The following is a 23,697-nucleotide window of genomic DNA, read 5'->3' on the forward strand; positions in this document are numbered from 1 at the left end:
ATTCCCATATATTTGTTATATATCTTTCCTCATACATTTTTTTAAAAAAAATTAAGAGTGATTTTCCCATAATATTATTGCAAAAGTCATCTTGTCTTTACTAAATTATTATTTAATGAATGAGAATCCCCTTCAAAGCAATGGGCCAAAATTGGAGAAGGCCGAGGCTCATTGGGCCTCTATCGGTCCCATGGGCCATGGCCCTCTGGGTTTATCTTTCATTTCTCCCTCTCTCTCTCTCTCTCCCGAGAGTTCGAGTGAATTCCATCCATTATCTTTCATCGTCTACCTCTTCCCTTCGTTTCGCCCTGCATTTCTCACGTTCCACAATATTCTGGTCTTTCTTCAACCTCAAACCTTCCATTCCAGGTATACCTTTCTAACAACTATTGCTTTGCCTTTGGTTTGTTTGGAGAATGAAATAGAATAATTTCTTCAGGTATTGAAGTTAATTTGTTTTGTTTTTATTCTGGGGTAGATTAAAATATTGTAAAATTTTAAGGGCATTCATTTTTCTAGTGTAGTAAGTGATTCGGGAGTGGTCTGTGAATTAATGTTGTTCTTGGACGAGGTTAATATTAATTTTTTTTCTCTTTATTTTTTGAAATTGAGTTTCATTTAATGTCTAGCTATAATACATACCTGAAATGCTACAATGTAATCTGTCATGTTGGACATGCTAAAGGGAGCTCTATGTGTTCTTTTTCTCTTTGAGTTGCCTCTTGGTGTTTTTTTTTTTTTTTTTTTTGAGAACTAAGAAATTATAGCAATTGCTATCTAAGGTGCCCAGGAAGGACTCGAACCTGTATCTGACCATTTGAGATAACTGTCTTGGGTACTTTCCACTTGGTGTTATTTGATCTGGTTGTTTATATGTACTTCCCTTAAGAGCTTGTTTTATTTGATGAGTCCAAAGTTGATAATGATTTATATGCTAATTGTTTTTTCAAATGCTTCAGACTATGTCTCTTGATCAAATTGAGTATTTATGTTGTTTGAGTAAGTATGTTACAACCACAAAACACTAACAAGCAATGAAATGGACATTGCATAACATATACAGAACTATAGGGTTAGAAGGAAGATAGAGGTTTGAAAAAGAGTACCATAGCCAGATGAACGTGCTTGGAAGCAAGGCAATGGCTGGGGGGGTCAATCCTAGGACCATACTAATAACAGGGGTGAGTAAAGGACTTGGGAAAGCCTTAGCAGTGGAACTGGCAAAGCAAGGTCACACAATAATAGGGTGCTCTCGAACCCAGGACAAGCTCAACTCCCTTCAATTGGAGCTCAACTCTGCTACTGGCTCCCCTACTTCGCAACCCAACTCTTTGTCTTCTGACAGACACTTGTTGATCAATGCTGATGTTAGGTTGAACAGCAGCGTTGAAGAATTGGCACGGACGGTGATGGCAAAGAAGGGTGTTCCTGATATCATAGTGAACAATGCAGGTACAATCAACAAGAACAACAAGATTTGGGAGGTTCCGGAAGAAGAGTTTGATGCTGTTATGGACACAAATGTGAAAGGTGTTACAAACATGTTGCGTCACTTCATCCCACTAATGCTTGCTAGCAAACAAGGAATTATAGTGAATATGTCTTCTGGATGGGGAAGATCAGGAGCAGCATTGGTTGCACCTTACTGTGCATCAAAATGGGCAGTTGAGGGCTTGACAAAGTCGGTTGCTAAGGAGCTACCTGAAGGAATGGCAACTGTTGCTCTCAATCCTGGCGTGATAAATACTGATATGCTTGCTTCATGCTTTGGCACTTCCGCCGGATTGTACCAGACACCTGAATCTTGGGCACTAAAGGCTGCTGCAATGATTTTGAATCTTACAGCAGCAGATAATGGCGCTTCTCTCACTGTTTGATGAGTAGTATCTCCATGGAGAGAATAGAGTTAGCAATGCACATACCATTTTTTCAAATGAAATAGAAAGAGGCGAAACAAACAAGATGATGAGTAGTACCTTTCTAAGTACTTGACTTGTATGTGTTTAAGATTTGCTTTTTGTTGTGCATTTTATTTTCAGGGAAACTCTGGAAGCACTAGGAGAAAGCAATTTTTGTGCAGCAATGAATCAATCTTCGTTATAATTGTTAAAGTTTATTCATAATTCAATTTCAATTTTGGGTTTTGATGAGGAAAAAAAAATGACCTTATCATTACCATCCGAATCAAAATATATATATAGATATATGAGATACTTTGAGTTTCAATGTCAATCGCTCTTGACCAAATGATTTTCACTACTTTAAACAATAATTAGGTTTTCCACCTCTCCATCCGAATCATGACCTTATACATAAGAAAGCTCAAACCTTCTTAATGTTTCAAGAAATGAAAAAAAAGGATAGCCATTATATTTGCAAGGAATTTATCAGTTTATTTGAGTAAGAGTACAACATTCGTTTAAGTGAAAGAATTTTAAATTATTTGTTGATTTAATGAGCTAGTTTTATTATTTCTAACAAGTTTAAGGTAAGCCCAGCATTATATTGCTTTTAAGTAGCACAAAACTAGTTTGAGAATTAGTTTCTTCATTTGGTGTAGCAGCAGCTGAAAGGAACCAAGTGGATAATCGGTGGTTTGTGCTTCGCATTACGTGAAAAAGTTGAGAGTTTTTCCAAAGATAAGAAAATAAATCAAGAAACGAGATTACTTCATTGAAAAGCAATGTATAACTCATGTAGTATTTATACTATATATCATATAGAACAAGGACTTAAATCAATTTACATACATATTACAAGGATTTTCCCCAATTGTACTAGCATAAACAATTGATCACAATATCATTAATGTAACTCATTTCTTTCTTGCTTTCTTTCTCTTAAAATAAACATCAATTCTATTTATTTGGGTGTTGCTATCTATCCTTTTTTTCCCAAGATCTTATTATCAACCAAAATTTCAGTCTTATATAATGCAGCTCCCGAGTCATATACACTACACCTACTCTGACTCTAATTAGCTCTCAAAAATTGATGAAAACCCTTCCCATCTTTGACTTGCACATATAACCTCTCATTGAGAGAAGCCATTGTTCCCATAACTTTGAACTATATCTAATTCACTAAAATACCAATAATGGAAATCTGTCACCTTCTCAACTTGCTAACCTTTTAATTTATCTCCATATTATTACTTGTCAACAAAGCAGCAGCGAACAACTCGAGCATCTCAAAATGAACTCACATGGAGAAGCCGGGATGGCAACAGCTTATATACCAATTACCGGTATCCATCATCGACCTTTAGATCTTCTACGCTTCCCGAGAAGTTTTAGCATGTTATCAGTGACATCAGGTGGGGAGTTATCATCTTCGTCGCGGCTGTTGTCTGAAGTGTGAGTCAGCCATGCCAATGCCTCTACAGCCGCATCCCTCTCAGCAAGCTGCTTGTTTCTCTTTGGTTTCCCAACAAACTGCATACCCTTGAACTCCACGAGTGCTCTGAACTCATTTGTTTTAAGGTGCTTGGTCTTGTATTTCGGAGGTGAGTGACCTGCCCTCATCAACAGAGTCTGAAGCAAGCTCTTTGGATTTGTTCCGTCTTTCGTAAGTTTGTTGTTGTCATTAGACTCCCTGGGCTTCTTGCTTTCCCGGCCAAATACAAATCTCCCTTCACATTGATCTCCAGATACCAGCTCTTGAGCTGCAAGCAAAAGGTACTTCCCTTCCTTGTGAATATCCAGGCTGGGATCTTGAAGCTGCATCATTGCAGTATTATTAATAACCAAACATTTAATTATCTTTTCGTTTGTAACTAGACTGAAAACAGATTATTATTAAAAGAAATCTAGCATGCTATACTTATGCAGCACAGATTGTGCCATACAGGCTAATGTACAAGATCTCCCATGCTATGAAATTGCAGGCAAGGTTTCTCAGGAAATGCAGTTAATGCCCCAGGTATCTAAATATTTGGTGCTAAATAAAACTCACACTTGAACAAAATGACAGACTAAAAACAAAAGAAAAAACCTGTGCCCTACCTTATATAAACTCAATGCCAGTATATTGTCTTCTTACATATAACATTATTCCACTAGGAATACAGGGAAAATGTTTTATTTTGTTTTTCATGTAGATATTGCTAATTTAATTGACTTGAATGGTTAAAAATATTTCTTATTCTTGTTTCACAGTAACAATTTTTTTAAAATAAATTTCATTACATGTTTTCAACAATATTCCTGATGAACATGGTCCTTTTTTAAAATAGAGACTAGCATGACTGCAACCAAGAAGCAAAAGAGCTATTAACAAAACGACTGAATATCATTTAGTTACGGTAAAGCCAAAAGAAATAAATTGGCTAACATTATCTATACTTAATTTCATCCCTCATTAAATTACATTTACTCGTGTACTTTTATCCATGATGGTTCCCTTCACTTTCAAGTGGACACAAGTCCTCACAGGATTATCTCATCCATGCAGATGATATATGGTTGGGCAAACACTAAAGACATATTTTCATGTTATACGGAAAATAAGTAAATAAATAAAGTTAACATAATTGAAATACGATATTAGTTTACGATTACAAGATAAAGAGGAAATGGAAGGAAACAAAGAACCAAGACAGTACTATGAATGGCTTTGCTAGCTTACCTTCCCTTCAATAAGCATATTAAGTTCTTCTTTAAGCTTCAAAAAGCACTCAGCTAAACTGGGATCCATGAAAAAGTCAACGTAACCATCCAACATTTTCAAATGCCCAGCCTAGAAAACCATTGAAAATATAAAGCAAATTAAATTAGATTCTCGGCAATTAAATTTCTTATACATAATGTAGGTTTATATAACAGCAGAAACACTACCTGCACTCCTTGATGTAAAGCACCACCGAAAAGAATCAGTATTGAATCAGATACGCCAGTAGAATCACGTATAAAAACAGTATTGACCTTTACTTTTTCCCCAAAAACCAACCATGGGTAAGGAATTGTTTGGTGACGTGCATTAACAGAATTCTGAAGCAAATAAAAAACCAGTATCAATTAATGAATATGCTTCAATATGAGAACTAGTAGGTCAAGCTTACGTTACTTTTAGCAAAACCATTTTGAAACAAAAACTTGATGACCTTTGAAACGAGGCAAATAAAAAATCACTCATAGAAGATCAATATTTTAACAATTCCCAGGATGACCTTTCATGAATTCACAGCAAAAACAATCACAAAGCGCGGTATCAAAACTACAAGTAATAAAGTTATTGTTAATTAAATTAGACTTTTGACATTGGGCTTGGATGTGAAAAGGAGAACATGATAAATTTTCTATACATAGTAAAAACAACAGTTCGAGTCTCATTTCTCCTGATATAAATTCTTATTTTTATTTTTAAACAAAAATGCCTTGTCTTAAATAAAGAGAAAATACAATCTTCTCTTCTTACAAAGTATGACGGTTATTATTATCTTCTGTATCATTTCTTCACAAAAATACCCTCTCACCATCTAGTAAAGCTCTTTCTTTTCTTTTTTCATAAAAATTCTCTTTGGCAATTCTTGTTTCCTTTTGGGCTATTCTTATTAAGTAGTAAGTACAACCACTTTTTGTTTCCATCTCCCCTACAAAAAAACCTTATCTTTCCAATTCTATTCTTTAATTATTAATTAATTTATTTTTATCTCTTTTTTCACTCTCTAGTCAAATTCCAAACAATCTGACAAATGACATGATTAGGGCTTTATAATAAGAGAGGAACCAAGTGACAGAAAATGAGTTAGAAATATTGTAGTGTTTAGGGATTGGCACTCACAGCGTATAGTAAAACCTGACCATCTCCCATTGTTTTGAAAGACATAGATGTCTCACGGTGCTGCACAGATGGTGAAAAAGTAAGCCAACAAAATTCTGAGTTCAAGACAGAGGAAAATGAAAGTCATCACTAAGTAGCAAGCTCTTTACCACCACGGAAGCTATCCCAGGAAACAGACCAGAACAAATGATTGCACGGACTAATGATTGGTTGTGACTTAGTCGGTTGTTGTTGCTTGCATCAACGTCTATCAACCCAGCATCTCTCAGAATGAAGCTAAATTGCTTCCGTAGAGAATGGATAGCTTGAAGTGTTTGGGCTGAGAGGAAATTCCTCCAGCAGTACTCATATGCCGACCCTTCTCTTTCTGCATCTTTCCATCCTTCGTATGCACGAACAAGAGCCATATGATCACTGTAATCCTTCGCTGAAAATCTAGATTTTGCCGTTCCTGCCAACTGAATACAGACAGAAAATGGCAAATGATAATTTGTCAGAGTAACTTAAAATGTAAAAGGGTTTTCACATATTATCCCCTTGAATCTTAATCCTTGTGCACTTTCCACATCAACATTGAATCTTTCTATGGAAAGAAATATCTGGACTTCATTTTATAGTACTAGAAGAATGTAGTTTGTTAGATTCGGTACTTACATCTTTCTTATCTTGAGGCAATAAGAAAGGATCCCTGACACTGAGGCCTGATACTATTGTAAGAACAGGATCAAAACAATGAAAGACGGCACCCATGATCAGCATTTTCCCTAGTTTAGGATCTACTGGAAGCATTGATAAAAACTTTCCTGGACAAACAAAAAGGGCAATAGTTAAGAGCCAAGAAACCATGAAAAATAATTCATTCATTTTCTCATACAGAGTGTTACAGACTAACCAAGAGGTGTTAAATTTTCATTCTCGTCAAGTGCCCCAATCATCTTCAGAAACCCAATGGCATTTTGGACCTGTTAATCAATCATCAATGCAATTTCAATATGTACAATCAAATGATTACTATATTGATAAAAAATTTAAAAATTAATCACCAAATTAAAACATCAGAAAATTGGAGAGCATATGATGAGTAGACCCATGTCCTATAATTTAAGCAATCATACTCGTTACTCTTTACATGAATGACATTCCTTAATATTGAATGAGCAGAGAAAAAGATATATATGTTCATTGGATTTAGACTGGTGCATCAAGAATCAGAGAAACAAGTATATCCTAAATAAATCTCATTTTACAAATTTACACAAATACAACTGTTGCATTTGGTTTTCTGAAAAAATTGCCATCCACGTGACAGTGATATGGACCAAAATAGAATTGCTGACAGCAACACAATTTAACTAAGAAACATCACTTACAGCAAGTGGTTCTGGTGGCTGCAGAGCAGATGACAAGAATTCTCCTATACTTGCAACCTGCAGGCTTTTTATTTGTAAGCAGAGAGAGTTTAAAGGAGTCCTCAGGAGTTCTGGAAGCTGATATTCTGCAAAAGCTTCATAAACACACTTCGGATACAGGTGGTAACATTCGCCTGGCTGCACACGGCCAGCCCTGCCCTTTCTCTGCAACAAAGTGAAATACAAAATAATTTATACTAGGTAAGGGAGGATTTCTGTAATACAAAAATGTAAATTAAAGATGCCAAGGGCATCATAGTGGCCTCACATATAGTGTGCCACCATCTAACAACTTAAAAGTACTAAGATCATTCAACTTCAAAGTAAATCTCTATTGTAATCTAAGGCCAGCATAGACACAAAAAAAAAAAAAAAATCAAGGCTAGCAAACATTACAAACAACTCAAAACATATCTGGAGAAAAAGTGTACAAATAGGACAGCGATCAAATTGCATAGAAGGTTGTATTATGAGATTTCAATGAAGCGCTAATTGAAGAGTAAGCAAGTTTTGATTGTGAAGAAAAGCATTAACTGAGCAAAAGACACATGTAATACATATTCTAGGGAAAGTGAAACAACAGGCCTAGAGGCAAAAACTTACTTGCCGAGCAGATGCTTGTGATATCCAAGAAGGTAGAAGACAAGGGGTATTATTCAAAGCATCATATGTCGTCTCTTTTGCCTTCCCACAATCAACCACAAAAACTACATCATTGATTGTAATGCTTGCCTCTGCCATATTTGTCGCTAGAATAACTTTACGAACATTAGGAGGTGGTTTGTCAAATATAAGTTTCTGCAGGTAGTGACAACAATATATAATGAATAATTGTTGAATTTTACGTGACTTTAGCCTTTGACAACAGTTTATGAACACACAAGTAGCTATCCCATCTTTGATTTGAAAAATTATGCAACACTCATTATTGTTTACAGATGATCTTGTGTGAAGACAGAAAAGAAACAATAAAAAATGTAATTAAGTTGAAAACACCAATCTTTATTTTAGTGAGCTTCCTTTGGTTAGTTCAACACAACTACTAGAAATCTCAAGCTATTTTATAACCTATTGCAGAGTCCTTTGTGCCACATAATGAACAAAAATACTGCTATGTCAAGATCTTGCTTGGTAATGGTAACAACAACACTGATTATGTATAAGCTCCTTGACAGCATTCAAGAACAACAAACTGTACCACTTTTTAGTCAGGAAAATATAAATAGGGCCTCAATTAATCCAAACACAAATCTTATGGAAGATTGAATATGAAAACAAAACCAACCTGTTCAGAAGTTGCCATTGAACCATGGCATGTTAGAAGTAAAACTCTGTTAGGATCACCCAAAAGAGGATGAGCTTTAAGTTGATCCCTCAAGCAGCTGATATCCTCCCATCCAGTCATAAACACTAGAACAGCACCTGGTCTTTCCTTTCTACAGATATGGCATAAAACTGCCTCAATTAGATTGAATCCTATGGAATCAGGCACCCAAGATGCTAAAGAGTCACGTGACCTGGGGCTATAAGTCTCAAAGTTTGCTTTATTAAGAGCGTCCTGTTCACAAGAAACCAGTTATGTAACTCTCAGCAGCTTATTATAGAAGATTGCTTACAGTGCAGCTTCTATCAATCTAGTTTACAAGAAAACATAAAAATGGAATAAATATGCAGTCTATTTACATTCCTTTCTATCAAAACAGCCGGTAGACAAAACAACCTAAACAAACAAGTTGAAAAAGAGATGGCCATAGTTATTGCACCATATTTCAAGTGCAAAAAATAAAAAAATAAAAAAGATTTCGCTTGATTATTATATTCAAGCAAGGTTTAACAAATCATGAGATGTCCTGTTGGACCACTAAGTTAAATTGTTCCCATAAAATGACATAAATATGCCTCTTATCCGTAAGAGTGACACTTTCATATGTCATTTTTGTATTGCTTGGGAAGAAGTTGATCACTCAAGGAGTCACACATTTATCTTTAAGCTTAGGAATATTATCACACACAACCATACATTTTGAATTTTTAATTTAAAAAATTAAAAATAAAAAACTCTGCAAGTGTAAGTCTAAAATAAATATTAAAGGAATAAAAGAATTTACGAAGGAAAAAAAAAAGGAAAGAAACTCTAATTTAATTATTATCAAATCACCCCATGCAAAACTTACTAAAAAGTTTCAATTACTAAGTTAATCAAAACATCTTTTTGCTAAGAAAAAACATTTTATAAAAACCAAATGCAAAGTAATTTAATTTAAGTTTTTTTTTATTTAGAAATAATTTAAAAGTAAAGTATGTATGCTTTTTAACAAAATTAAATAAATATTTTTTTGTTTTAATTTAGGTTTTTTTTTTTTTTTCAAGTTTTAAAATGTTCTTTTCTTTTTTCTTTTACCATAACAATGTAGCTTTGATAATTAGGTTTATGTATGAAAATATTATATATTTTTTAGTTCAGGTATTTTATTAAGATAACGTTTATTTTTTTTGCAAAAGTGTTTCCATTGTTTCATGTTTTATACGAGGTGATTTTTTGTAACAAAAAAAAGGAATTCTAAGGGTTTGAGATAAAAAAGAATCGCCAAAATTCAGCAAATTTCTACAATAATTTTTTTCTTCCCTATTTCATTAATCGTTCTTATCTTTTATCTAAAAACTTGTGAGTCTAATTGGATACAACAGCAACAATCTGAGAGAGAGAGAGAGTACAAACGTAGAAAGATGCAAGAGACAACTAATATTGTATTTTTATCACTCAAACCTCACACAATCATGCTTTTAAGGAAAAGGTGATAGAACACACCTCAACAAGAGTGGTGATCTGGTTTTTCCTTTTCCGCGGAACCAGCTGCTTCTGTGTTTTCCAAAGTTTCTCTTGGCCATAATCATCAACTTGGTTGAATGAACTCAGCTTATAACCAGTCATTTCTAGTACATCTTCAAGAAAATGTGCTTGTACCGGGTAAGTAAAACCCTGAATAACAAACAAAAAAATGTCTTTAATAGCACATACAAAATATGGTTTTTATTATTGTTATTATTTTATTTTTTTGAGTAAACATAAACTATTTATTAATGTGGACGAAACCAAAAGATAATCAGATATCATATATTATGACAACTGTTCAGTTGTTTTCTAGAGATGGTATAACTGAACTCTACTTGCTGCAGTTTTCAACATTCAGTGTACCAAAAAGTAATATCCATGTTGCAAACTGCAAGGTGCCCAGGAATTTACATGAATTTGACTTTCCTAATTTTTCCTGATTGTATTTAATGTTTTAGTTGAATAAATGAACCTCTAGAAATCAGCTCTCTTCTGTAAATAGAATAGTATTCTAGCTAGAATAGCTGACAGTATTATTGCCACAGGAAACAAACAAATACAGAGAATAAGTACTAGCTACTAAAACAGCTAACAGTCACAGCTCATGAACATAATGAAGATTAGGAACATAAAGATCTATAGCAAAAAAAAGAAATGAACAGGATTAGAATTAGGGTTTAGCTTACTGGAATATGAATTGTTGGTGCCCCTTCATAAAAATTAGAAAATAGATCAGCATTTAGCGTGGCACTCATTAAAACTAATCTCAGATCTCTACGACGTGGAAGTAAATCCTTCAACACGATCAACAGGAAGTCTGAAAAGGTTTACAGAATCAAAATGTTAGAACTATGATAACCTGCTATAGCAAAAATAGCTACTGAACTGAAATTTTCAGGAAGCACACCTTCATTCATCCCCCGCTCATGAATTTCATCAACAAAAACATGAGTTATGCCATTTAGGTTACGATCGCTCAGCAAACGCCGAAGTAAAATACCACTTGTACAGAAAAGCAAGTGGGTGTTTTTTCCTCTCATCCCCTCTAATCGAACTTTGTAGCCAACCTACCAAAAAATATCTGTTGTGGTATCATCATGCATAAAGAAGCTTCCAATTCAAAACACTACTTTATTTTTGGCTTCATAATAATTTAATTTAATTTTTTAAGAAAAAGGGGAACAGAATTTGCAGCTTCTTGTGTGTTTGGGGGAGATATGACTCACTGTTTCACCAAGAGGTTCTCCTCTCTCTGTAGACACTCTTTCTGCAACAGTCATAGCAGAAATTCTTCGAGGCTGTGTACAGATGATGCTACAGAATGCTCCTCGTCCAGATTCAATCTCTGACTCCAACACATACTGAGGAAGTTGAGTGGTCTTTCCACATCCAGTCTCACCAGATATAACTATCACCTATCATTGTAACAAATTATTCAGAATGTGATTAGGGATGCAAGAGTAATTAACTCATTAAATAATGTTACCAATTTCCATCACAACGTTCAGAATAAGAACAGAATCAAACGTGAAGCCCAATAAAGTATTATTTAAAATAGGGCACTGGACAAAATACTTGCACATTGTACATGAAATTATAAGCATAAAACTGACACAAAAGGTCCTAGATACACAATAGCAATACTCCTCGAAAGAGTCACCGTATGGTTGACTAAATATCTTCTGAAAAGATAATTGAACAAAATGAAAATAATGCACAACTTATATTTAAACACTGATTCTAAAATTTCTGAAGCACGACTTGAAAAACTATGCTGAATTCAAGTTCCATATTTATTCATTTCAATTTGTTGCATATTGATCCAATAAAGGAAAAATAACATCCATCGTCTAGTTAATCTGAAAAAAGAAGTTATCATTAGCAAAAACTGAGAGGAAAGATGGGCCATAAGTTTCTGATTAAGCTTGACATCAGGTGACAACTTCTTATTTTTCAATAAGTAATGAGACTAGAGTAGTATTATGTCTGTCAACAAAATCAAAGGAGTCTTGCAGGAAGCAGTAATTAAACCAACAAGATTTTAAAGCAACAATAAAAAGAAATAACCAAAACTTTCTAATAAAAGAGAAACTTGTTTGATTAATATGCTATGCATCTTAAAAAGTAAAAAAACTTGCATTCTATCTGAATTTAGTGAGACAATTTTTTTAAAAAAAGGAACAATAAACAACTAAAAGACCTATAGTATTTTCAAAACATGTAAACAACAATTTCAAGTAAAATAAGAGAGTTGCATGACCTTATGAATAGCCAATTTAATAGCCAAAAAAAATTATATTCGAGAACATAAGAGATAGTGATAGCAAAAGAATATAGAACAAAACTTGTGATTCTTCCAATTATGAAAATACTTTTTTTTCTTTTTTCCTATTTACAAGGGCTAAAACAAATGTAATGAATTGATCTAAAAGGGCCATAATTAAATCAAACATTAAAATCTCCATGCAATAGCTTGGCCCAACCTAGCAGTGGATTATACAGAGTCGAGGACTAAGAATTAACCAATTCCCCTCGACCCCACTCCCCTTCACCCAAAAAAAGTAAAAATGATGACAAATAATAGCAGTAATAATTTTAGTATACAATCCATACGAGGATGGTATAGAAACACACAAGCATAACTGCGTAAATGAAATGAGGATAAAAGATCCAGAGCTTAATGATACAAACCTGATTTTGTGCAATTGCTTGAAGCAACCTATCCTTCTCCTTGAAAGAAGGCAGTGATTTCCGAAATTCCAGCAATTTCTTGCCTTCGGGTGATTCCTTTAGCAAAAGAGAATATATTTAGAAAACAGAGAAGATAATAGTGCATGTATACTCTACTTTATGGAAGCACAATAGAATCTTTCTTAGCATCAGAAGAAAAAGCTCAGCCACCAGGGTACATGCATTATGATCCTGTTTCGTTCTTAAGATACAAGGATAGGCTTCACTGAACTGAGAGACAATAAAAATTCACCCCATGAAGATAGCAAGTGTAAGGACTAACTCTGCAAGACATTATATACTTATGCTTTAGCTTAAACAAATTAGTCAACCAGTAATTATTCAATTATATTCCTGAAACATGACATCTTAGAGATAGAGACTCAAGCTTATGTCTCCCTATATAAGTAAGATACATATTCTGCCTCTTTGACATATAACACATTTCTCCAGATCTTCACCCACCCTAATTTTCAGCAATCACTTCTATTATCAGCATTTTCTCACACATATCAAATCATTTTCTCCCTCCTATCTTCGCAAAAATATTTTTTCAGTTTTGCTCCATTTTATTACCTTCATTATTGCCTCTTTTCTATAGGGCGGGAGCTATTCATATGATCATATAATGCTCTAACGACTTTCTTTTATTTTTTTAAATGTTAATCTCATGGTCTTCAGAACAAAAGGTAATGTGCAGAAGAAAATCATACAATATAAATATCTCTTCTATATAATAAGTGTGTAGATAAAGGAAATTATTGGTTTTAAAGGTTTTTTATTTTTATTTTTTTAACTTTAATGGAATATTCTTATATTTAACAGAAGATTGTAAACATGACTTAAACTCAGATAAAATGAAATAAATAAACAAATTAAAATAAGACATTTTTGAGACATTTTACAATAATAATTATTAAAAAATAATAAAACAATAAAACCATGCGTTTTATAACTTAAATAAAATTTAATTAAACTTAAACTTCATGTATTGGAATAATATCATATTAAACATATAATATAATATAATCTACTATCAATTAGCGACAAACTTAAATTTAAATTCCACGTATAATATTAATATTATATTAAACATATAATATATATTTTCTTGTTATCACAACCAAATTCAAAAACTAGAACAAACATAAACTTAACAAAAATTAATTAATTAAAATAAGATATTTTATGATAATTTAAATAATTAAATCATATTTATTTAAAAATAATAAAGACATACATATTATTTTTTTTATCTTATAAATTTGTGTGATAGTTTATTTTTTATCAAGTAATTAAAGCTCTTTTTCTTCATCAAATTCACCAAAAGACATTACGAGATACATTATAAACTAAAAATAGTTGATACATGAATACTACTGTCTATACTATGACTTTATATATATATACTTCAATAATTTTACTTATTACTTCATTGTTGTTATTAAAAAAACAAAAGGTTTCTCCGAATGTAAATAAAATTATATGTAATTTGATGTTACCTTTTTTAATAGTTTTAAAATTTAGGACTTTGCTACCCCAGCTTTGAAAAGACAAACAAATGAAATACTGGAATTCAATCCAATACCAATAAAAAAATCATATTTTCAATCCTATTCTAACAATACTGTGTACCAAACACAGCCAACAAAAGCGATGCATGGCCTATGACCCCAGTCTAGGTCAACGGGTTGTTCTACAAGTTGACACTGAAAACTCGAGTCACTATTTTCATACAAGAAACCATAAATTCGACTATGGGTGTGCAAAAATTATCCAATCAAATTACATCCGACCGCCAAAAATTGGATATCCAATTATGATTGGATCGGATCGAATTAGATTTTGAAGATTTAAATTAGATCGGATCGGTTGTTGGATGACATATGCAAAATTCTAATAAAATCGAACTGATCCAATTGTATATATATTTTAAAAATATATTTATTTATTTAGGATTATGCTTATAATTTATGTTGTATTTGTATGGTGTTGTATCATTGTGAAAAACATAGTCTTTCTATTTATAATATTATGAATTATTTGAACAAATTAAGCTAAATAAATATTCAAAAGTATTGGATGGAACCAATCTCATCAAATACATAACCACACATCCAATAGATAAATCCGATCCAATCCAATAGATAATTGGATCGGATCGGATCGTATTGGTTGAGACAAGTTAATTGGATTGAATCGGATGTAAAAATTCAATATCCAATGGATAATTGAATCGGATCGGATAGACCTAAAAACATTGGATGTGATCCAATGAACACCCCTACATTCGACTTAAGTTTATTGAAAGATAACCTAAAAATTATGGCACACAGCTCATTGGCACGTAGTAAATAGCATCAGTCCATTAGAAGAACTTGTAAACTAGACCATAAAATGCAGTTCATCAATTCAGATGAAAAGACCCGAGGCAGAGTAATTAAGACATTCGTCAAAATACTAATTCATTTCTAATGTATTTAACAGATTTCTTTAGCTTCCCTGACTCTAATCCAACGGAGGATATTTCGACACAAACAGAGAAGAGACCATAATAGCTATTTTATCACACGTGTGATGTGTCAGTCAGCAATCTGTATATTTGACACCATATAAGAAAGTTTGTTTGTGTTGAATAAAATTCATAATGATACATACCATCCAAGTTCTTTGCATATTACGCATTCGCAAACTCTTCCTCTGAAGGACCTTTTCCATGACAGAGCGATCAAGGAAAGAGTCAGCATTCTCATCCAAGTTCACATCTTCAACCTGGTTAATAGGCTTATCATCACCCAAACTGTTAGTGACCTTTCCAGAACTTAGCTCGAATCTATCAAGGTGTTCCTGCAGCAAACCTTCCACCCTCCTTTGCAAGCCTAGTGGTATAACCACCTGCAAGAATGGTGCATCAAAGTTTCAACCCTCCATAATACAGTACTTGACAATTATATAAATTAACAAAATATAATCAGAAGTTCAAGAAATGACTACCTCCCTTTGTGGCCGCTTGTCATCCAAATCTGGCCTGTAATTAGGAAGAGGAACCTTGCTGGCAACCACCACTTTCCCATAAAGTTCACTGAATGCAATGAACAGGCAATATTAGTTGGACCACTTCTACTCATGTAGATGAAAACCAAAATTATGATGATGGTCAATAGTTCCCCACCTATAAAGTCCCATCCTTTTGGCAAGGTTAGATATCTGCTCATAGTCTCTTCTATCTCTCTTATCTTTGGAAACAATTTCTTGTTCCTTTTCATTGCGTAGTAGAAGGCTGAGTTTCCATTTCCACTCATCAATGTTGGCAACTGAAGATGATGCCTATAAAACCATGATATTGACTTAAAATTAACATATTCTCGTAAAATATGGCCTGAACGCTAAATTTCAATTTAAAAATCAAAAATAAAAAATTTTGAACCATGAACTGACCAAAAACACAAATCACTGCTTTTATTTGAATGTTAAGAAAGACAAGGTTTACGGGCAGGTGGAAATAGTTAGAATAATAAAAAAACTTCATAAATTTCTCAGTAATATGAACAGGATACTCAAATATCCTTAAACTTATTTAATTCCTAATAAGAAGTGGCAATAGAAATTTATAAAAATCAAATTTTAGGCTTTATATACGTGCACATATAGAAATTTATCCTGGGAACTTAGGAAAACAAATGTTACCAAGACAACTTGATGTGAGATTAATAATACTGATAATGAATATCCCCTATCATAGAAACCATTACAATAATAAAACATTTGAAACTACCAACAAAACTTAGCCATTATCTAACCACCGACTGAGTAATCAGTGATCAAACTAAGCAGAATTCTTCAACTTCATTCAATAACCTTATTTTCACTTTAATTTTCTCGGCAATCAAACAAAGCATATAATAATAAAATTAAAAGAAAAAGAAAATAATAAACAGAGAGAGAATACTAACCGAGTGGCTCTCAAAATCGCAGTCGTACTCGTCATCGGAGAACTGCTCGGCGGCGTACCCGCAAAAGCCACGCAATGGGACTAGAAATCTGGCATATGAAATGGCGGAAGAAGAAGAAGAATGTGGCGGAAGCAGAGTAGGCAGATTACTTGTTGCCCTAGAAAAGCAAAATGAAGAAGAAGAAGAGAAAAGGAAAGACTGTTTTTTGTAAGAGAAGGATTTGGCGCGCCGTGCGAGAAAACCTATGGCTGCCTTTGAATTGTGCATTCTACTCTGCTTCACTCACCATAATAATCAGTTGAACTCACAACATACTCGTAAACAAGTACGCTGTTTCTTCTTCAGCTAAAAAAAAAAAGGTATGCCGTTTAGGCTTGTTCCCTCAAAAATACTTACTTTGCAGTTAGGTTCTTCACATTATTATTTTTTTCATTCAAATCCCAATCCCACACTAAATATTAAATATTAAGGCTCGCAATATAGGTCATGACACACGATAACATCACTCGAAAATGACATAAAACCAATAGGTTTGGATTTAGTATAAACAGTTAGGAATCAAAATAGGTTAAACACGATTAGACATGATTAAATTTTGAGTTAAAAATAAGTTAACGCTTTAAACTCGAAATTGATTGTTTAACACAATTAACTATACATTATTAAACAATTCATAAATAGGTTAACCTATACTTAACCTACTTATTAATATATTAAGATATGTTTACTACATTTATTTAAAAATTAAAAACTAAAAAAATAAAATAATACTTTATTTTGAAGATTTTATAAATATAATATTGTATTTTAGGTATGATATCTTGTATTTTGAATAGTAGATTTATGTTTTTATTTTGAGTTGATTACATATGTTAAATTAATCTATGTAACATATAAATAAGTGTTGTATGGATTAAAATAACTTGTTTATCAATTTTATTTTATCTATGTGGGCTAAATAGATCCAAAATATAAATGTGTCATGTAATATTAATACGACTTGAATATGACATGTTTAAAGATCATGTTAAATGTGTCGTGTCACAAGTTAACCTGTTTATAAACGTGTCGTTTTCAAGTTCACATTTTATAACATGTTATTTAATCGTGTTGTGTTCATGTTGAGTATAATCGTGTCATGCCGAAATCATGTTGACCTAAAACACGACACGATAACAAATCCTACTAAATATCATGCCATCATCCCCAATCTTCATAAAATATGTCACTTAGATCCATATTTTCTTTGTTTTCCTCTAATTCCCCATCTTTTCATTTCGTTGCATGTTAACTGTGCGTCATCTTTTCCTCTTTATTGGTTCTAAACTCCAAATAAATGGAGTATAAATGTTTTGTAAACCATGTGTCCAAAATATACTCCTTGTATTTTCGGTACATAGATAGTTATAAAGTTTTTTTATGTGAATGTATATATTATATTTATTGCAAGTATCCCACTAATATTCGAGAAATTTTGAATAATTTAAGGTGCTAAAAATAATTTCAAAATATTTTGTTGCACTAATACATGTTTTCTTATACATGGATGCAAACAAATATTTGAACTCTTATTTTGGCAATGTAAATCATTCGAAATTTTCAAAAATTTAGTGGGTGTCTAGTACTATAATTGTTATATTATTTTATAATATAATGTAATATTATATTATATTATAATATAATATTTTAGATTAAATAAATGTGACAAAGAGTGTCACATATTGTAACATATAATTGAGAGTTACAATATTTAGATATATGAGATATATCCAAATAATGTAACATATTTGGTGTTACAAATTTGTAACTTCCAAATATTACCCTTTATTGTGTAAATTTGGTGTTACACAATATTGAGATGAATTTCATAAAGTCATATGTGAAATGGCTGTTAAAAATATGATTTTAACCTCAATAATGTGTTTTGGGAGTTACAAAATCATTTGGGACGGTTTGGAACCGTTTGGAAAAACAGCACATTTTCAAGTGCTAAAACTGGGCTATGGCCGCGGGCACTGAATGATGGTGGCCGCGGCCACAGGTGCATTTTAGGCCAATTTTTCAGTTTTTTCCAAATGTGTTAACGGTTCCAAAAACCCAAATAACTCCCAAATCTCAATTTTAATTCCATATTAATCCAATTAAACATTGGTAACAGTCATGGGGGTTGGTGGAATTTGAAATTCAAAGGGTGTCTCTAAACTCTATAAATAGAAGCCTATAGCTTACTTGAAAGACACAACATTTCTATCCATTAGACCACTTGGCTAGAAACACCTTGAGGCTTGATTATTCCATAAAGCATTTTCAAAAATCTGTGAGAGATCCCTTAGTGCTTGAGTTAGGGGGAAATAAGCTTTTGGACAAAGGTTTCAAACCTTGTTCAAGTTGGTGATCCCCAACACTCTTCACTTTGGTTGAGTGAGTAAGAGTTTATTGTTTTTTGTTCTTGTTCTTATTTTCTTCTATTGCTTTTTCTTCTTTTCTTTTTGCTCTATTTACTTGTACTTTTGTTTAAGAGTTGTAACCATTTTATTTCATTGTTCAAACACTTCTAGTTTATTTGTATCTTTTTGTAATAGAGTTGTACTTTCTATTTCTATCATCTTACATCTCATTCTCCTTTTATTTGTATTTTCAGTTATAGAGTTGTAACACTCTTTTTAATCAATCTATATTTATTTGTAATATTATTGCATAGAGTTGTATTATCTTACCATTTTTATTGAGGCAAATACATATTTTCTTAACACTCAAAAGCTTAACTCTTTGTTTGTTTCAATGGAAGGTGAGACCATCAAAATCATGAATCAAGACCTAGTAAGGTTGGATAGGTTTGATGGGTCAAATTTCACTAGGTGGCAAGACAAGGTGAGATTCCTTTTGACCACTCTCAAAATCGCCTACATCCTAGAATCCACTCTAGAACCTCTCCCAACACCATCCGACAAGGACACTTTCGAGGAGGTGGAGAAAATAAGGAAAAGGGAGGAGGACAATCTCCTTTGTAGGGGTCATATCCTCAACGCCCTATCCGATAGGCTCTATGACCTCTACACCGAGACCAAATCGGCCAAGGAGATATGGGATGCACTTGAGAAAAAGTTCAAGGCAGAAGAGGAAGGTACCAAAATTTTTTTGATATCTCAATACTTCGATTTCAAATTTTTTGGTGATAAACCTATTCTTCCTCAAATTCATGAATTGCAAATAATTGTTAACAAACTGAAAGTTTTAAAGATAGAGCTTCCCGAGGCCTTTCAAGTTGGTGCTATAGTGGCTAAATTACCACTAACTTGGAAGAGCTATAAGAAAAGAATCCTTCATAAAAATGAGGATTATTCTTTGGAGGAAATCCAAAAGCATATTCGAATCGAAGAGGAATCGATATGTAGAGATAAACTTGTGGAGGGGTCTAATGGAGAGACTTTCAAAGCAAATGCGGTGTCACAACCAAAACATCCCAAAAACAAAGGGAAAAAGGGTAACGAGAAACATTTGGGTCCAAAAACGAACCCAAACAAGTTTAAGGGCGAGAAAGGTCCTTGGTTTGCGTGTGGGAAAAATGGTCACTATGCTAGAGAGTGTAGGCATAGAAAAGACCAACAAGGACCTAAGGTGAACGCAACTCAAGAGGAAAACATAGCTGCTACCCTTAGTGAGGTGAATGCGGTCCAAGGCAATGTGAAAGGGTGGTGGTATGATACATGTGCCACTGTCCATGTCACCTATGACAAATCATTTTTCAAGACATTTGAAGAGTCAAAGGGCAACCATGAGATTCAAATGGGCAATGAGGGCAAATCCAAGGCACTTGGCAAATGTACCATTGAAGTCTTTTTCACCTCCGGCAAGAAAGTTACATTAGTGAATGTACTTTATGTTCTCGAAATGAGTAGAAACTTGGTAAGTGGTGATTTGCTTGGCAAGCCCGGCATTAAAGTTCATATTAGCTAAAGTTCATAAGTTCATACAGAAGGGTGGCATAAGGGACCTAACTTTTGATAAAGATATGAAACGGTGAGGGGTGCATCACAGGTTGGGGCACGCCCAGGCTCAGACTGATGAGAGAATGGATCGAGCCTCGCGGGAGGTAGAATAATAGGAGCATGGTCGATATACATGGAACGATGAGTAGGCAGTGTATGCATAACATAAGGTATTAAGTGTTTGGTCATTTGTAAGAAAGATAACCTTGAGATCAAGGTTTGGTAGAATGTAGTGGATGGATGGTTGGGGTTAGAAATCCTCGACTGTACGAGGGGAAGAATTAATTGGAGGCGGATCTCTTACTTGGGAGGTGTGTGTTAGTTAGAAAGAACGCCACAGATTCCAATGGAGTGGAATGACCAAGTAACAATTGAGATTAGTATGTGTTAGGACTAGTTTTGGTATGTTTTATGGCGTGTTTTAAGATGCAATTTTAGTCTTTTATTTGGTTTTGTGCGATATTATGCTGGTGTTTATTGTGTTTTCAGGATTAAGTTTTGTTATGAAGAAAATAGCTTGAAATTGGAGGAAAAGCGCTTAATTCTTGAAGAAGCGGTGTTAAACGGGCTAAGGAATGGAAACTAGGCGAAATCGGGGGTCAAGTTGATGATTTGGCAAAAAAGTGGAATTAGAGTCGCAGCTCTATGGTGTAGAGCCGCAGCCCTAAGAGTTTCAGAGAAGGAAAAAAAAAAACTGTCAGCATTAGAGCTGCAGCTCTATCAGATAGAGCTGAGGCTCTATTAAAATCTGAATTAGAGCTGCGGCTCTATCAAGTAGAGTTGCGGTGCTACAAGAAGTCAGAGAGGAATTCCGGATCGCAAAATGCACTAGAGCTGCGGCTCTATCACGTGGAGCCGCGGCACCAGTCCGTACGGAAGCCGAAGTTAGAGCATTTTTCAAGAGCAATTTTGTCATTTCGCACATAATTAATTAGGGATTATAAAAGTTTTCTTAATGACGTTTTTAAGGAGAGATTAACCTAGGAGACGGCTGGAGGCACATTGTGGAGGATTGCAAGAGGATTAAAAGAATTCATCACAGTTTTCTTCTTTTCTACTTTGAATTTCTGTATTTTGGATGCTTTTTATTTCTTCTATGGTTATTATGAATTTAATCATGAACTAAACTCTTTTTTCTAGGGTGTTAATGGATTCTCCTGAACCTTTATTTTAAATTAATGCAAGTTTTATGATTTCAATTTTATCTTGCGATTTATTCAGTTTGATTATAATGCTTGTGAATAATTGATCACCATTGACATGAAATATATGATTTTGATTTGAAATCTGAGAAGTGAGAATTGAATATGTTGTAATTGAATAAACATAGATTTCATATTAGGACGAGAGTACCTATGTGGTCAGTGTAGTTTTAGGGTTGTTAATTTTAATGCCTATTGTTATACCCAAAAATTGGAGATCAATAACGTGACAATAGAGGTGACAAATGGCAGTACATGGTCCGTAAAAGACACATTAAATAGTCAATAAATACATCGACTCCTCAGAGTTGTGATAAAGTGACCCGGTAGACTGACGAAGAATTTGGACTGCTTGAAAGATGTCATAACCAAGCCAAGTGCACCTTGGTCCTAAGAGGCTAAGGAGAATGCATCCTAGGAGGCTAAGGAGAGTGCATCCTAGGAGAGCTAAGGAGAGTGCATCCTAGGAGAGCTAAGGAGAGTGCATCCTAGGAGAGCTAAGGAGAGCGCATCCTAAGAGAGCTAAGGAGAGTGCATCTGAGGAGAACCCAAGAGAGTGGTCTTAGGATACCCCAAGAGAGTGGTCCTAGGAGACCCCAAGGATGTGGTCCGAAGAGAGACCAAGGGACCTTGGACCGAGGAGAAGTCCAAGGAGATTGCCTCGGACCTATCCAAGGTGAGATGCCAAGTGAAGTGCCTCGGGCTTGTCCGAGGTGAGATGCCAATAAGGATGCCTCGGACCACCTTGGTCCGAGGAGAAGGAAAGAGGAGGATGCCTCGGACCACCTTGGTCCGAGGAGAAGGCCACAAGGTCCGATCGGACCTTGATTGGAGGAGGTATGCTTGGACTTATCCTAGGTGAGAAGCAAGAGGAAAATGCCGCGGACCACTTTGGTCCGAGGAGAAGGCAAGGGGTGCTTGGCTCAGACCACCTTGGTCCGAGGAGAGCCAAGCATATATCACCTTGGTCCAAGGAAAGCTTGAAGGAGTAATCAACATGCATGTGAGACTACGTCAAAATCCCCGGAACGACTTCAGCAAGAATTGGTCTAAGCACCCGGGAATCTCTCATTCTTCCCACAAATGGGGGGTTTGTTACATTTTGAATTTTGAATGTTTCTTTGTAATTTAAATGTAATAAATATAATAAAATATCCCGATTCTAAAGGATATCAGTTGTATGACCCTAAGCCTATAAATAGAGGGCTTATGGGATGAGAGAGGGGCTTCTTCTGCTTCTTATTTCTAGAGAGAGAAAATTTGGGTCTGAGTATTATAGAGAGAGAAAGTGCTGAAATTTGAGAGGATTCTTGTATTTTTGCAATCTGTACTGAAGAAACTCAGTTGGCTCAGTCCATCTGATCTTGAGTACGGATCTATAAATCACAACTCTAAGTGGATTAGGCTATTACCGACAATCGGGGCTGAACCACTATAAAAATCTCCTGTGTTATTTACTTTTCCTATTTAAAATCGTCTGTGTAATGCCCCGAATTCTCCGTTGTGTTTATCGGCGTGAACAGTAGGCCGGGAGGGCCATACTTGCTTAATTATGCTATTAATTGATAAAATGCATGTATATGTTGATTATATTATGATATGATGTGAAATGCATGCATGTGAGTCCATATTTCTATCTACAGGGGTGTGATGGTAATTTGGCCCGTTGAGGGTAAATTGACTAATTGTTCGCATGTTGGTGATATAATTTGAGACCACATTATGATGTGGGTTTGTTCGAGCTATTTGACATGAGACGATCAAGGAATGTTTAATGTCGGTTTGGTCATAACGGGCTTA

At 34.3% G+C, this 23,697-nt stretch overlaps 2 protein-coding genes across 2 annotated transcripts; one reads left to right on the plus strand and one right to left on the minus strand.

The window, feature by feature from the left end:
* Positions 1-216: 216 nt before the first annotated feature.
* LOC133797678 (NADPH-dependent pterin aldehyde reductase) lies at positions 217-2,103 on the plus strand. The gene is made up of 2 exons (XM_062235663.1): positions 217-369; positions 1,064-2,103. Exon 2 carries the CDS (start codon positions 1,116-1,118, stop codon positions 1,875-1,877), a length of 762 nt encoding a protein of 253 aa, XP_062091647.1. The 5' UTR covers positions 217-369; positions 1,064-1,115; the 3' UTR covers positions 1,878-2,103.
* A 570-nt stretch (positions 2,104-2,673) lies between these two features.
* LOC133797679 (DExH-box ATP-dependent RNA helicase DExH3) lies at positions 2,674-17,065 on the minus strand. Its single transcript, XM_062235665.1, has 19 exons — positions 16,707-17,065; positions 15,926-16,080; positions 15,748-15,835; positions 15,412-15,648; positions 12,715-12,810; positions 11,250-11,438; positions 10,931-11,090; positions 10,710-10,840; positions 10,000-10,170; positions 8,476-8,748; positions 7,794-7,988; positions 7,152-7,355; positions 6,674-6,743; positions 6,436-6,584; positions 5,931-6,239; positions 5,782-5,841; positions 4,836-4,988; positions 4,627-4,737; positions 2,674-3,719 (listed from the first exon to the last, which is right to left on the minus strand). The coding sequence occupies exons 1-19, from the start codon at positions 16,971-16,973 to the stop codon at positions 3,255-3,257; spliced, it is 3,483 nt and encodes a 1,160-aa protein (XP_062091649.1). The 5' UTR covers positions 16,974-17,065; the 3' UTR covers positions 2,674-3,254.
* Positions 17,066-23,697: the final 6,632 nt, after the last annotated feature.

This window comes from Humulus lupulus, chromosome 8, assembly GCF_963169125.1.
Source record: "Humulus lupulus chromosome 8, drHumLupu1.1, whole genome shotgun sequence".
NCBI classification, from domain to species: Eukaryota; Viridiplantae; Streptophyta; class Magnoliopsida; order Rosales; family Cannabaceae; genus Humulus; species Humulus lupulus.